Source organism: Leuciscus leuciscus (genome assembly GCF_965113295.1).
Source record: "Leuciscus leuciscus genome assembly, chromosome: 17".
NCBI lineage: Eukaryota > Metazoa > Chordata > Actinopteri > Cypriniformes > Leuciscidae > Leuciscus > Leuciscus leuciscus.
The window spans coordinates 27300584-27316355 of record NC_138741.1 but is presented as its reverse complement, the minus strand read 5'-3'; the positions used below and the strand labels follow the sequence as shown (position 1 = coordinate 27316355).

At 37.5% G+C, this 15772-nt stretch overlaps 1 protein-coding gene across 1 annotated transcript in view; it reads left to right on the top strand.

The window, feature by feature from the left end:
- akap6 (A kinase (PRKA) anchor protein 6) overlaps positions 1 to 15772 on the top strand; it is a 175250-nt gene that overhangs the window by 136219 nt on the left and 23259 nt on the right. Inside the window, exons 11-12 of the mRNA XM_082142267.1 lie at positions 7253 to 7399; positions 14566 to 14820. Of these exons, the coding sequence (XP_081998393.1) occupies positions 7253 to 7399; positions 14566 to 14820 (402 nt within the window). The remainder of the gene's footprint in view (positions 1 to 7252; positions 7400 to 14565; positions 14821 to 15772) is intronic.

The window sequence follows — 15772 nt, the reverse complement described above, 5'->3', positions numbered from 1 at the left end:
ATATTATTGTAAACTTATATATTGTTATTTTTATTAAGTATTTATTTATTTTGATTGTGTACATATATTTTATTAAATATATATATATATATATATATATATATATATATATATATATATATATATATATATATATATATATATTATATTATATTATATTATATTATATTTAGTGTTATATATGGGCTGAAATATGACCTGGACTTTGCTTTGTGAGATTCAGACAAAACAAAATCACTCAGAGTCCCATAAGTAGAGCCCATGAAGTCTGTCCAGATCTCTTTCTGTTTAAATCTTCAGGGCTAAAGAAGTTTGCTGCTGTGTCTTAGCGTTTGCGCAGCATCAGTTGGGCTGACCAGGCTTTTCTTTGTTCATTGAATCTTTTGAATCCCTCACTATCACTTTAGAAACCTGCGTAATGCTTCATCTTTAGCTAGAAGGGGAGGAGAGTGAATATTCGGAGTAGTTTTATGCTCCATATTGTTGTGCAGATTGTATGCTATTATGTTGGCGAGAAAGAGAGTCCCATGGGTCGGCGTCTATGCGGTTTTGTAACTAACATTTTTTTTTCTTTGCTCAACCTTTTCTTGTCGTCGTGAACGATGGCATTGTCTGTGCAATTTGTTGCCACTCGATGCATTTTGACAATGTGAAGTGTATTCGGTCCCCCGTCCGTCCCTGAAGGAACCTCCTGCCAGCTGAGGTCTGGAAAGGCTGGTGGAAACTCTCCTGGGTCCCTCGCTGACCCCATAGTGACTGCCCACCTTGTTCTTAACCAGAGAGAAGAGAGCCGGGTAAAAAAAAAAAAAAAAAGAAAGGCGCTTGACTCAATACGAGCCTTCTATACCAGCTGTAAAATGGCTTATTCTTCTAGTCACCATGGTGACAATTAACAGTGTTTCAAGGACTTTTGTTCCCGGCCGGTTTGAACAGATCCCCCCCCCCCCCCCCTTTTTTTACGGCGCAAAGTGATTTTTCACGAAGGAGGAAAAGCAGCGTCTATTTTGCATGAACAGTAAGGAATCGCATCCAAATGGAGGCAGTGCATTTTCTCCTCCTTTTAAAGTAAATATGTAGCTTTTTACTTCCTGGTCTTTCAAACCCGGCGCTCACACATCTTTGAGAGCTTGGCTCGCGCCCCTCAGCTGCACTGGGTTTCCATCAATGGGCCTCTTCTGCGCGGTCTTCCTCCCCTCTCGACTGCTTCCTCTGCGCCTCCCTCCCCGAGCAGCCGTCTACAGCGAATTACAGACATCAAGGATGCTGGCAAGATATGAAAAGGCCTCAAACTGATTAAGTAATTATCAGTTTTCCCAGCTTCATTCAGCTCTATATCACGAAAGCATATCAAATTCTATATTTTGTACCTCTGAGTCAATTTGTAACTCATCAGCTCATAGTGTAGGTTTTCATGTGGCTGATGCATATTCAGTTTTTTCTCAAATGGATTCCCTTTCCTTCGTGCTAAACATCTAATGTGGCAGCTTCAGTGGATAATCGCAGAAGCCCAAAATGGGCTTTTTTTTTTTTTTTTGCCCTTCACAGATTCATTTCAGGGCAAAAGAAAGATGTTATTACTTCCTTTTTGATTTAGGGACAGTGCAGAATCCGTCATTTAGATGAGGGCCCGTCGGGAGGCCGAGTGTGTCCTGTGAATTCTCATTTCGCCGCCTGGCTCCTGACGTGTGAACGTTAGCATAAAATGATTCGAATACGCCCCATCTCCGCCTCAGATCATGGAGTCTTACTTCTGTTGTCTCAACAAGTTACAGAGCCTGAACAAACTTTAATTTAATGGATAAGATGAATCTGCGAAACCGCATTAAGTGTGTTCATGTGTGACCGCATTTTTGCTGACATTTCCAGACTCACGTTCATTAATATGTGAAATAAATTAAATGTGCGAGGGCTTGTTGAAATTTCATCTATTTTGTGGCCATCTTTGCCCACTATTGCAGTTATTAAAAGTGCTCTGCTATTTAAAGACTGTTAGTAAAGCTGTCTGTTTCCATCATGTGATCTCAAGGGGTGTCCTGACATGTTGCATTGATGTCATACTTTGGGCTAGTGATGTGAACAAATCCCTAACTCCAAGTATTCCCCTTCAGGTATTCACTATATATGAGGGCTCTCGATTTAACACGTTTATTTAATTCATTAGCTATGGGAAAAAAATGTGTGATAAAATTATTAACACATTTAACGCACCCGCCACGCCCCATACCTACAGTATGTTGGTCTTCTTACGTTTTATACAGTTGATTGATTTAGGCCAGCAGCCATATCACCCTGTAGCCCACTGAAGTTAAGCAGGGCTGAGCCTGGTCAGTACCTGGATGGGAGACCTCCTGGGAAAACTAGGTTGATGCTGGAAGAGGTTTTAGTGAGGCCAGCAGGGGGCGCTCACCCTGTGGTCTGTGTGGGTCCTAACGCCCCAGTGTAGTGATGCGGACACTATACTGTCAAAAAGCACCGTCCTTCAGATGAGACGTTAAACCGAGGTCCTGACTCTCTGGGGTCATTAAAAATCCCAGGATGTCCTTCGGGAAAAGAGTAAAGGTGTAACCAAATTTGCCCATTGGCCCCCATCCATCATGGCCTCCTAATCAACCAGGTGGATGCTGCACATTGGCGGTGGTTGAGGAGATAAATATGAGATAAATATGAGACAAATATATTGTCTCATATTTATATATGATATAGTTCAGCAATATCACACGAGTAAAGAGCGCAATATCACACGAGTGCTGTTTTTGTCCCAAATAGCACAAGTGTAAATGTGATATTGATTTTATACAACGGTTCAATAAATAAGACATTAATATTGTGTTATATTTTAGAGACAATGTTGTCTGCTTTTACTCAATTTTGCCAATGAAAATGTTACCTATAAAGCAAGAGCAGAACTGTCATGCATCTTGGAGCAACACACAGCGGTGTTTCGTTTCTGAATGAATCCGAATTTTGAGCAAATCAATTGGGTGAACCACTGATTCAATGGTTCATAAGGAGAGCCATTGGGTGCATCTCATTTCCTATTGGTGCATTCTCTCTTTCCTTACTCACGTCTTAGCTCCACCCCCTTAGGATGTGAGGGACGGATACACCTGTGTATCCTCGCTCATGACTCCTAAGGAAGCTTCTTTGCCTCTTCGCGGTGCAATTAGAGAATTCGAGTTGGAGTTCCATTGGTTTCCGGTTCACAGGCTGGAGGATGGAGGAGTGAGGAAGCTTCAATCTGAGTACTGAGAAGCACCCATTAACTTCATTCATGAATGAATCAGCCGTTTGAACGATTTGAATGAATGAATGATTCAACGACTTACTCATTTACACATTTACTGCCACCTGCTGGTAGTTTTTATTTCTTATTTAGAGTATCATTTCATTAAAAAAGCCATTTACCATCTCCTCAAAGCCATTAAAGCATAAAAGTTTGTGTATTGAATTCTATGTTGAATAATATATTCTAAAGCTACTTTTTGTATGTCTATTTGTTGCTTTTCTCATTTTCTGTAATCTATTGACAGCTCTTAAAGATATATATATATATATATGTGTGTGCGTGCGTGTGTATAATTTTATTTGAAAAGAAACCAAAAAATACAAAATGAGAAGTTACCACAGACCTTAAATTGGATGTTGTGTTTGTTATGATTTGCTTCAGAAAAATGTAGATTATTTCTAATGTGATGTCTATGAAGAGTTGTAAGTGTGTCCTGTTGTGCACTGATAACCTGTTTTTCAAAACAAACTTTAATTGTTTAGCTCTGCTCATCAGGGTTAACAGAGCAATGCCAGGATCATGTATTTCCGTCACACCTCCACCTCGGTGGCATCTTTGGCCCTTGAATATGTTTTTCCTTACCGTCAATTACACAGTTGACTATAAAGTTTTCAAGCTCGAGCTCCTTGGGTTAAGTATGCAAATCACCCTATCTAAGTTGAAATGGGGAAAGTGACTCAAGGGCCAAAAGTCATCCATGCAGTGCACGTAGCTAAGGTTAGCATGATGCTTCAACTTCCCATCGCTCTGGCATTCTAATTACTCAGGCTATCTTTCCCTCCGTCTGCGTTGTCCATCAATAACCTGCCATTTTTAAAACCAACGAAAGGACTTAAAATCAATATTTGCTGTCAACAAACAAATTGTGTAATCCCCTTTACTTTAAAGCGGAGCGTCTTTAGTTTGGCGGCCACTATTAAAAACTGAAAGGGATGAATGATTTAAAAGGATGTGTGATACCATCTCCATCAAAACAAACGACAGTGAAAAATGAACGCTGGCCGGATGACAGCAAGGAAAGGGGGGAAAACAGCACATTTAAATATTTAAATGCGCATCCGCCATAATGATAAATGACAACCGAAAACTAGAATCAAGTAGCTATTGATGCAGAAAATGAAATGGGGGAGAGACAGAGAGAGAGAGAGACAGAGAGAGAGATAGAGGGAGGAAGAGAGGAATTAACTGAAATAAGGTGTTGAATAGCATCACTTTCATCTTTTACTGTATGTTAGTCCAGCATTCAAACAGAAATGTCACATTTCTGCTCAACTTGTGTTGGCGAGTGACCTAACACTGTCAGTTAACCAATTAGAAATAACGATCACATATGACCTCTATTCTCCTGAAAGTAGCATTACAGTACCGGTCAAAAGTTTGGAAACATTACTATTTTTAATGTTTTTGAAGTCTCTTATGCTCATTAAGCCTGCAATTATTTGATCAAAAATACAGAAAAATAACAGTAATATTGTGAAATATTATTACAATTTAAAATAATTGTTTTCTTTTTTAATATTATTTAAAATATAATTTATTTCTGTGACACAAAGCTAAATTTTCATCTGTAAATACTCCAGTCTTCAGTGTCACATGATCCTTCAGAAATCATTCAGATCACAGATCTGGTATATGGTTAAATTTGATATATAACATTTACTTAACTTTCATCTTATTGTTATATAAAAAGAGATTAAAATATCAAGGCTGAGCATACGGGGAGAGTTGCAACACTGTATGTACTTATACTGGAACCACATTTTACACATTTGTGAGTTGTTAACCTTTATTTTAAATATTTGTTCAATATTTGTACAACTTTGTTGTTTTAAATAGAAAATGTTTCCTCATTTGTTACCTATTTATTTAAATGCTTGATTAAAATAGGGGATTGCATTTTTGATTGGAGATTATAAAAATCATACATTTGAGTAAATTTGATTAACAAAATAAATTAAAGTTCAAAAGTTTGGGTTAAGTAAGAAATGTTTTTAAGAGATTGAAAGGATGCATTTAATTGATCAAAAGTAACATTAAATACATTTATAATGTTACAAATTATTTCTATTTCAAATAAATGCTGTTCTTTTCGAACGTTCTATTCATCAAAAAATCCTGGAAAAATGGATTACTGTTTCCACAGCACAAGTGTTTTCAACATTGATAATAATAAGAAATGTTTCTTGAGCAGCAAATCATCATATTAGAATGATTTCTGAAGGATAATGTGACACTGAAGACTGGAGTCATGATGCTGAAAGTTCAGCTCTGCCATCACAGGAATAAATTACATTAGATAAATAAAATATAATATAATAATAACTAAAACAAGAGCACAAATTATTACAACGTGGCCAAAGTGTTCATGGGAACAAATTGTTAATTCGTGGCCACGATATGCACTTTTTTTCACCTCATGCACGGGGCTCTGTAATTTTTTTGTTTTTATTTGTGAACAAAAAATGCAGCCTTGATGAGCATAAGAGACTTCTTTCAAAAACATTTAAAAAACCTTAACCAGTGGCGTCATGCCCATTCAAAGTGGCCCCTCAGATTTTTCCTTAACCAGTGGCGTCATGCCCATTCACGTGCCCCCTCAGATTTTTCCTCCCTGATAATTTTTTTGTCACAACTTTATTCCTATTATGCTCCATAATATACCAGAGCCTATAACGACTCAAATGTATTCTTCTGGATGTGTAATAAATCGGTCAGCAATGCATCAGCCCGCTCCTTTTTCCTAATATGGTGTCTGTGTATATCAAATACGCGCACGTAGCGCTCTAAAATCTTTGCTGTGTATGTTCAAGCAACTCACTCGTCTCGCACGTTGAGCTGGCAATGTTTTACAGATGGTCTTGAAGTGGTAAGTGGGCAAAGCAACAAATCGGCATTTAATTAGTTATCGGATGATATTAAAAGGTAGTGGGATTATTTGTGGTTGACCTGGAAATTTTAACTTGATCAAAAAGTTATGGATTTGATATTAGCTGCGAATTCAGAGCATTAACTTGTGTCAGTGTAACGTTATCGATAGCTAGCCTAGTCTAACCGTAAACTAGTTGGCTAACGTTACTGCCATACAAAGCCATAGTAACGTTATCTGATCGGTTTTGATTACTTTTTTTACATTTCTGTCAAATATTAACCATTTTCAAATAAACGGGGTAGTGTTAACCTTATTCAGCACTGAAATCTGTCAAACTTCTTTCAAAGTCCTTCATCACATATTAATATTAAAATAACTTAATTTCAGAGCACCACAAAGTCAGACCTCAGCAACTTTATGTACCTTTAATGTAAGATCGTTCTTAGGTCACATACCAATTATCATAACATAAAAACTGCAATGGTAGGCTACTGTTTTTAAAATCATGTGTAGTAGGCCTAAGTGTACAGTAAGTGTGTGTGTAAACATGCTTTAATGAAGTAGACTTCAAAAGCGTTTGAATTTGAGCTTACAGTTCTTTCATCAACCTGTCTTTTACATAAACTTACGAAATAGATACTTTAACTTAGTCCTCAGATAGAGGAGGGTTGCTGCTATCTCCGTTAAGGTATTTCTGTCCCTCCCAAACTGCATTGAAATGGTATGTTTAGCAGCCAGAATTAAAAAAATGTCAGGGGGAGAAACCCCCTGACCCCTCCTAACATGATCCATATCACCCGTCAGAAAACAATTGCAACGTCTCAGATTGTGCCCCCCCAGAATTTTGGCTTGCATGACGCCCCTGACCTTAACCACAAACTTTTAAACTGTAGTGTACAAAATATGCAGGTCTTTTTTTTTTTTAAAGGATTGTGTTTTAATTGTACATAGGCTTATCAACCATTCAAAGGGTGGAGAAAACACTTTACATATCCATTCCAAGTCCCCGCTTCATTTAGGTTGTAATAAAACCGCAAAAGCCCATTCTTGAATGGTAACTGTGCTTCTCTCACCCTCTGACTGCTGTGTTTCTACAGGGGAACAGTGTGGAGATGTCCATGTGGCTTCCCAAGAAGACTCAGCTTCTGGGCTGGTCTGAATCTCTGAAGAGGAGCGGCACTGAACTTCCTGCTGACTTTGACCAGCGGCTGACGGCCCTCAGGAGCAAATGGGATCATCTCGAGGTTGGTCTCTCTCTGTTCAGTCTACTGTATGAACATAACATTTGTTTCTGCTGCAACAAAGGAGCTATGAAACTTTTATTGTCCTGTTTGGGAAATGGCTGTTAAAAGCACCGAGCGTCACATCAGTCAGGGGTTCCTTTATGGAAAAGAAAGTGCTTCCTGAACAGCCGGCTCTCAAAGTCAGAGCTGCTCTGACACAGGTGAGTGTCGCACCTTGATACTGATCTTTCCTTGATCCAGAGCGCCCTGCTGAGATGAGAGGGAAGAGGGCAGGTAGGGAAGATTTAGAGCTGAGAATCCAAGAAAAAGTTGGGAAGACATTGTCAGAATAAAAGTACTGCGTAAATGCATCTTAAAACACATTTGTTTGAACGCTTCCTTTGCGTCAAATTGACATATTTCAAAGTTACCCTGTTTTTCTAAGGCTTTTAAAAATTTCCCTGTAATGTTTCAGCTTGGGTACCGTTTCTTCTATTTTTAAGCTGTTTACTTGTACTTTCTTGCTGGATAAATGCAGCTCATTTATCACACGTTTATCCAAAGTTATTTGCATTTGTAGTTTACTGTTCAAGGGTTGGGGGTCAGTAAGATTTTTATTTATTAATTTATTTAGAAATGACTTCTTTTATATAGCAAGGACGCATTAAATTGATCAAAAGTGACCGTAAAGACATTTATAATGTTTCTCTTTCAAATAATTTCTGTAATTTTCTGTTCATCAAAGTCTAAACAAAATTTTAGCACCGTTTTCACAAAAAATATGAGGGAGCACAACTGTTTTCAACATTGATAATAATAAGAAATGTTTCTTGAGCAGCAAATCAGCATATTAGAATGATTTCTGAAGGATCATGTGACCATCTTGCCAACACAGTAATAAATGACATAATAAATTAAAGTAGGAAACAATCATTTTAAACTGTAATAATATTTCACAATATTAGTGTTTTACTGTGTTTTTGATTAAATAAATGCAGCTTTGTGAGCATAATAGACTTTTCAAAAACATTAAATAAATCAACCTCAAACTCAGTGTCCTAGACTTCTTGGGGCCCTAAGCAAAACCACGGTCAATGCGTTTATGAACAACCCTTATGACCCCCAACCACTTAATCAACAATTAACTGTGACTTGAAACGGTTAATAATAACTTTAAATAAATGTAAAAACAATGGAACAAATACAATAGAAAAAAAGCTACAGATGAAATAAACAATTGAGTACTACTACTACTAATAATAATAATAGCTATACAGAAATGTAATAAAGTAATCAAATGTAAAAAAAAAGAAAAAAAAGTTGAATAGTCTTCACCGTATGAATTATATATATATTGATTCTTATTAAAGTTACTCAAGTTATTCAGTGAAGAGCAGTGAATGATTCTCTTGTTTTCTTTTGTTGTTCGATTAAAATAAAATGACAGACAGCAGGTTTATTGCTGTCACTTTAAGACCAAATGCACAGATCTAATATACTAACAAGCATTTGATTACTTTCCCAACCGTTTATGTTTATTTAAGACATAACGACTGCATTTAAGTGAAAACTGTGAATTTGTCCTATTAAGCGCACAAACGAAACCCAAAGTAGCCACTTAGTTGTCAGTGTTTCACTCCGACAGAAAGCTGCCTGGCTTTCACTGCTCAATGTGCTTTTAACTCTATTTTTATTCCAGCAGGAGACTGTGTATTACAACAGTGATGTTACATGGCTAATTTGGATGTTACATAGGAAGGGCGACAATGCACCACTTTAAAGCTACACTGTGTAAGATTTTCCCCCATCTTGCGGTGAAATTGTATATAACTACCAACCGAATATTACTTTCTAGCCCCTCCCATTCCGATGGCGTTTTAACTCCTACGGTGGCCGTATTATTCCAAGATTAACATGGCTTCCAGTTCGACTTCGTCCATGGGTGTTCCTTCAAGTGATGAGGTTACTTTAGAAAACTATTACAAATCTTTCGCTTCCTTGGCGACTCTGTTACATGTCCTCGAGAATAGGCGTGATCCTCCATCTTCAACAGGCTTTCAAATCTGCCGGCAGTCGCGAGTAATCTCCCCCTCGCATTCGCCATGGTGCCACTGAGTGTAAAAGTGCGAAAGGCGAAACTTGAATTTCCAGGTATGTCCCTCCTTGGCGATTGTACAGTACTGTGCAAAAGTCTTAGGCATGTTAATATCGTACCGGCTGTTGTCAGACTCCTTGTGCACACACAAATCTCACTGGATTATTACAATTAATGGCAAAAAGAATGTTTGGAAATGTAAACTGATATTTCCTACTTACACACTACAGCAAAATATATAAATAACTGGGGGGGTATTAAAATGCCTAAGACTTTTGCACAGTACTGTATTTTCAAGATGGATGCGCAACATGGCTGCCCCCATTTGAGCGACTCGCTTGTATGTATTCTGAATGGCAGATTCTACGCTTACGAGAATACTTGATTAGTTGGTGTAAGTAATTACACATGAATGAGCACATATAATTTTTAAAGAACAAAGTGTTTTTTGCTAAGAATCAAGTCAAAAAATTACACAGTGTAGCTTTAACGGTATGCGGCATCATGTTTTCATAATCATTGGAAGCCAAAACCAAAACCAATTCTATTAACGTATCCCTAGTCATTAAACAATTTTTTGAGAGCAACAGGGCAACTTGCGTACTTTGTGTATAGGGAGGACCGGCACTGCTCAAACTTTTTAACAGTAGTATATTTATATTTTTATGTATATTTTTATTTTATCAGTATGTTTGTTCCCTCAAAATTTAACCCATGACATTATAGCGCCATACTAGATAAGCTACAGAAACCCAGCCCATCATACCAGCATATAGTGGTCAACCACTTCAATGTGTTTAGAAGATTGTTAATCAGCTCCCATAAACTTAAAGACCCCCTGTGGTGAAAATCAAGTTTTTAATGTTGTTTATGTCTATGTGATGTTTTTAATATGCTTTCAGACAAACCATGTTCAAATTCATGAGTCAACACCATTGCTGAGTATTTTTTCCTTAAAACTGCAGTGAACAAGTTCTCAAAAACGCGGTTTGAATTCGCTGGTGTTTCTGACGTCACAAACTACCTTGTATCCAATGACGTAAATGTGATTACTATGCTGCGAAGCAGGGGTGTCTCAAGAGAAATTGTAGTATATTTTTCTGTTCAAATGAAAAATCAGGTACTCTTAGCAATATAGCCGGGTGAATTATGTATATGATGTATATTCTGATGTTATGATGAACTATATGCCTTTCTCCACTGACGTTCTGAGTTGTTCTAAAAATCAGCATTCTTAGAAACGTTTTGAAGGCAGACTGAAATGGTGAACGGGAACATGGTCTATAAGCAACACATTATTAGCTGTTTAATAATGTAGACAAGCAAAAGGCTAAGCGTATTAATAATGAGAGATTGTGTTTACTACAGTTACTTCAGAAAAAGTTGACTGAGTGGGTCTCTGAGCTGGTGTCAGTGATTGGAGGCGGGGATAATTTGCATATTCATGAATCCGCAAATACTAAATGAAGCAAGGGTGTAGATTTCCAGCTATTTTAAGGCATGAAGAATTTTTTTTTACAGGAAAAAACCTGATCAAAGATGAGTTTTAAGGGATAAAATTATTGACTAAAGGGGGACTTTAACCAAGGTGGTTTACCAGCTCTAATGGTGCTTTTCCACTGCATGGTACGGCTCGGTACGGCTCACTTTTGGGTTTTTTTCCACTGTGTTCAGTACCTAGTACCTGGTACTTTTTTCAGTACCACCTCGGTTGAGGTTCCAAGCGAGCCGTACCGATACTAGAATGTGAAGTGTAAACACTGCTGATCACTGTTTGGTCAGAGAGAATCATCACTACTAACTGGCTCAACCACCTAAACCAGTTCATAAACGACCAGCTTCTACCATCAGAATCTAGTTTTAGCTGCATTTTCCTTGCAGGGTAATCACAAGCTTGACTATTTCTATAAAGGTGAAGTTACACAGCTCTTCACAGTGGTATAATGCTAAATAATTTATCTTCACTAATAATGAGTAAACATATACACCCACGTGGATATGCTTCTGCAATGCTCCTCAAGATTAGCATAACAGCCTTTGATCTGAAACATGAATTTTTTCGGAGAGTTTCAAAGTGTCAAACAACTCACATCTTCCCTCCCTGTCGCAATCAAGCGTTAATTAGAATAATCCAGAAAAGGAATATTCACCGCCGCTTGGCCACGGCAAACTTTCTGACTGGTGTGAGCGTGCGCGACGCGTTTTCGCGATGAGTGGCGTCTCGTTGGGGCGTGTGCGACAGGAATAAACCGTCAGCGGTGCGGAGAGTTCAATCTGAGCGTCGCTGCTCCCTGCACCGCGCATTATGCCGTCTCAATTGCATATTAAACAAGCCTATCAAGTCAGCCATTGGCATCTGCTGTGCTGACACAAATTGTGAATTAAATGAAATTGATGTCCCCTGTCGTATATATTTATGAAGACAGACCATTCTCTGAAGTATTCTGCTTATGAAGAATTTATGATTGCAAACTGTTCCCGAACAAAATAAAGTGGCAATAAATTCCTGTTTTTTTGTCGTGTGACCCTCCAAGGGCATTGGCTTCACCTCCCACTAAGACATTTGTTACTCAGAGAAAACAATGGCGGTATCTGGATTCCATTGAAGCCCGTCAAATCATCTGTATTCAGATGAGTGGAAAGAACAGGGAAATAAAAGGAGAGAGAGAGAGAGAGAGAGAGGAATAAACAGTGACAGAAGAGAGATTCTCCTCTCTGTCCATGAAACTGGACTTTTTGGGCCTGATTGAATTAAATAGTTCATATTACACACTTTTATAGCACTTTTAATGACCCATCCTCTCTGCGACCCACAGAATTAAACAAGCTGTTTTTGTACTGTAGCAATGTGATGTTTATATGTAAATTTATATTATGATGTTATAATAATTCATTAGGGCGGGTAAGTTGTTGAATACAGAATGGACATTAATATGTAAATGTGGGAAGTTATATCCAAATAGTTTTTTTCCCCCCATACATTTTCAGATTTTTTTTATGATGTTAGAATGCATAATCCATTGGTTTCTTAATTTGTTTCCTGTATTTTACATTGTTTTATTTTATGTCTGCTAAAGTAATTCAATAAGCAATTTAAATAAGCATGAAAAATCTGTTTTTTTCTTACAGTTTATCACCTCTTAAAATATATTAGAATATTGTCAACATGAAATGGCATATGCAACCCATTTTACCCATTCTAAAATGTGATGTATTTTCATATTAAACAAGGAGGAACACTATTGTTTAAGATGTGCTGGTAAGATTGTGTTTATGGTTTTGAAAGAAGTCTGTTATGCTCACCAAGGCAGAATTTATTTGATGAAAATGGTAATATTGTGAAATATTATTGCTAAATCAAAATTTTCAGCATCATTACTCCAGTTTTCAGTGTCACATGATCCTTCAGAAATCATTCTTATATGCTGATTTGCTGCTCAAGAAACATGCCCTGTTATTATCAATGTTGAAAAATAAGCAGTTTTTGCTGCTTAATATGTTTGTGGAAACCGTGATAGATTTTCCAGGATTCTTTGATGAATATAAAGTTCAAAAGAGTAGCATTTATTTGAAATAGAAATCTTTTTTAACAATCTACAAGTCTTACTTCCAATTTTGTTCAATTTCATGGTTAAAAGTGTCTCTTTATGACAGGTGGTTGGAGGGGTTTAAAAAGTAAGAGTGATTGGTGATGTCAGCCGAAAAGGAAAGTAGTTTCAGATGTGGAGAAAGTTATTACATTTTAAAAACGGCACGTTTTCACACGCTATGACCGCTAATGTCTCATAAAATCACTATGAGATCTGATTTTGCCTCAGTCAGCCCAGCAGAAAACCTCAACATTTGTTTTCGGCCAGAATAACCCATTTTCACATTAAAGCTAAAATGTCCCTTGTCACTGAGTTGAGCCGTCCATTTCCTTTTGCTATTAACACTTTGCTGACAGGAGAGGAACAGATGTGTTAATAAAGGCCGGTCATGGGAGGAAGAAGCTGGCTGGATGTGTGTGGTCAAACCCTGAGAACTTAATTTATGCTGTATGCTGAAATAGCCACTTCATTGCTGCGTCATAATCACATCTGTTTCCATTCCAGCTTCCCGACACACGGCACACATAAAGGAAAGACAATTACAGCAGCCAGTGTGTGTATTAATTGGATAATGGTGTGTATTGTGCTTGCAATTGCCATCTCAGTATACAAGGTTCAACCTGTCTCTAAAAACTGCAATTCCCAGGCAGGTGGGAATACACACACATGCACACACACTCACACACATGCACCGGGAGTCTACAGCTCAGCATGGTTCTCGCTTCTCTTGCTGTCAGTCGGAGAAAATTGTTCAGCGGAGCCCATTTCTAAAATCATTGGTGTGTTTTTTGCTGCTGATTGTTTGCTATTCAACAAACATTTGAATGTTGCTCTAAAATGCCACTTTGTGCGATGAGATTTTAACCCCTTCAGACTCATCAGACGAAACTGCCTGTTATCAGACACTTCAGGCGTACAACAGCAGTGTGGATTCAGCAGTCATCACCACAGCTCTCTTCTTTATTAAACCCAAATAATATGAGTTGCGTATAAAGCAGTTCAGTGCATTTAAGTTGTTCTAGCCTGTTGTCTGAAATAATTTTGTCTTTGGATCAACACTAAACATACACTTTGCGTTGTTAACATAGTTTAAATGTGGTATTTGTGGAAAGACCATTGTAAACTCATGCACCTTAAAGTCATGAAATGGTGTGCTATAAAATAAATTGTATTTGCAATAAAATATAGTTTCTTTAGACTTAAAAAAAAATAGTTGTAATCAATTCCCACTAACAAAATGTACCTTATTTTTTTATTACCTTTTATTTATATATATATATATATATATATATATATATATATATATATATATATATTACTTTTTTTATATTTAGTTTATTTAGTTTTATTTTATTTACCTTTTTTAGTATATATTTTTTTTATGCATCATAATACCATGTTACTACAGTAAAATGGGTGTATAAAATATGGTAAATTGGGCTATCCTGTCATGTTTGTTTCTTGAATGTGCTTGTGTGACACCTCTGTTTGTGTCCAATCAGAAAACCCTGGCGGAGCATGTGGAGCCCAGTGTGGGCCAGCGGAGTCAGCGTGAACTTCTGTCTCCAGACACCAGTAGGATGGTGACCCAGCTGGAGAGCCGGATAAAGGAGTTAAAGAGCTGGCTGAGAGAAACCGAGCTCTTCATCTTCAATCTGAATCTCAGACCAGACGCACAACAATGTGAGAGCAGCACGCAGGACACTGATGACCCACAACACGACCCGCAAGCCACCAAACAGCTGCAGCACTTCAAGGTGAGTGTGAAGAAGAGCTGCGTCTATCTAGAGTTTACTTCAGGGTTTTCATGTCATGGCGGTTGGTCATTTTTACGACAGGTTTAGATCCTTTGGCTGCCATTTCTGCTCCACTAGTGTCACCAAATGGAATTTCAAAAATGATAAATGTTCTCAGCCAGGTGTCCCAAACACTACCCATTGATTAAACTTAGCATGGCTGTGTTGTAAGGTAACGTCAAAGAAGGAACCAACTGAAACAATGGAAACGTCAAACAGCTCATTTCCATACATCGTATATATGGTGATGTATAAAAAAACAGTTCTAGCCAATAATTTAACATAGGTCAGTCTCGCATCCTGAAGCCAAGTGCCTCTCAACTTCCTTGCTTTTACGTTGCATCACTAATGATAGGTCGATATAATTTCTGCAATTAATATTTTCTTTTTAATGCGTTAAAATAGTTTAGCACGATTAACTCTTTCCCCGCCAGCGATTTTTATAAAAGTTGCCTGCCACCACCAGCGTTTTTGATCATTTTCACATAAATGTCATGGCCCCCAGAATATTTTGTTGTATGAGACTCTGTTTTTAAACAAACGCTTAAAACGTTTTATTATAGCTTCATGCATTATTTTTTATCAACACTTGAATATGGGCAAGTTTCATAATAATAAAAAACATTTTGAGCAAAAAGCTGAGAAAATCCCATTTTTGTCAAAGACTACATCTGGATGTGATTCAGAACGATGATCGCATCACAGGAGTAGTAGATTGAGTCCATCAACATCCCCAAAAGCTTCACAGTCCTGTACCTCGTCCTGGGTCGACATTTCATTGGGTAACATTCGGCAGTTTTGTTTTAAATTCTGTTTAATGTTGATGATAGCATTATTTTACATATGCATATATGCTATCGCTTGTTTCTGCATCTTATTCGCTTGTGCTTTGATCTGGAGATTTAGTACTCTT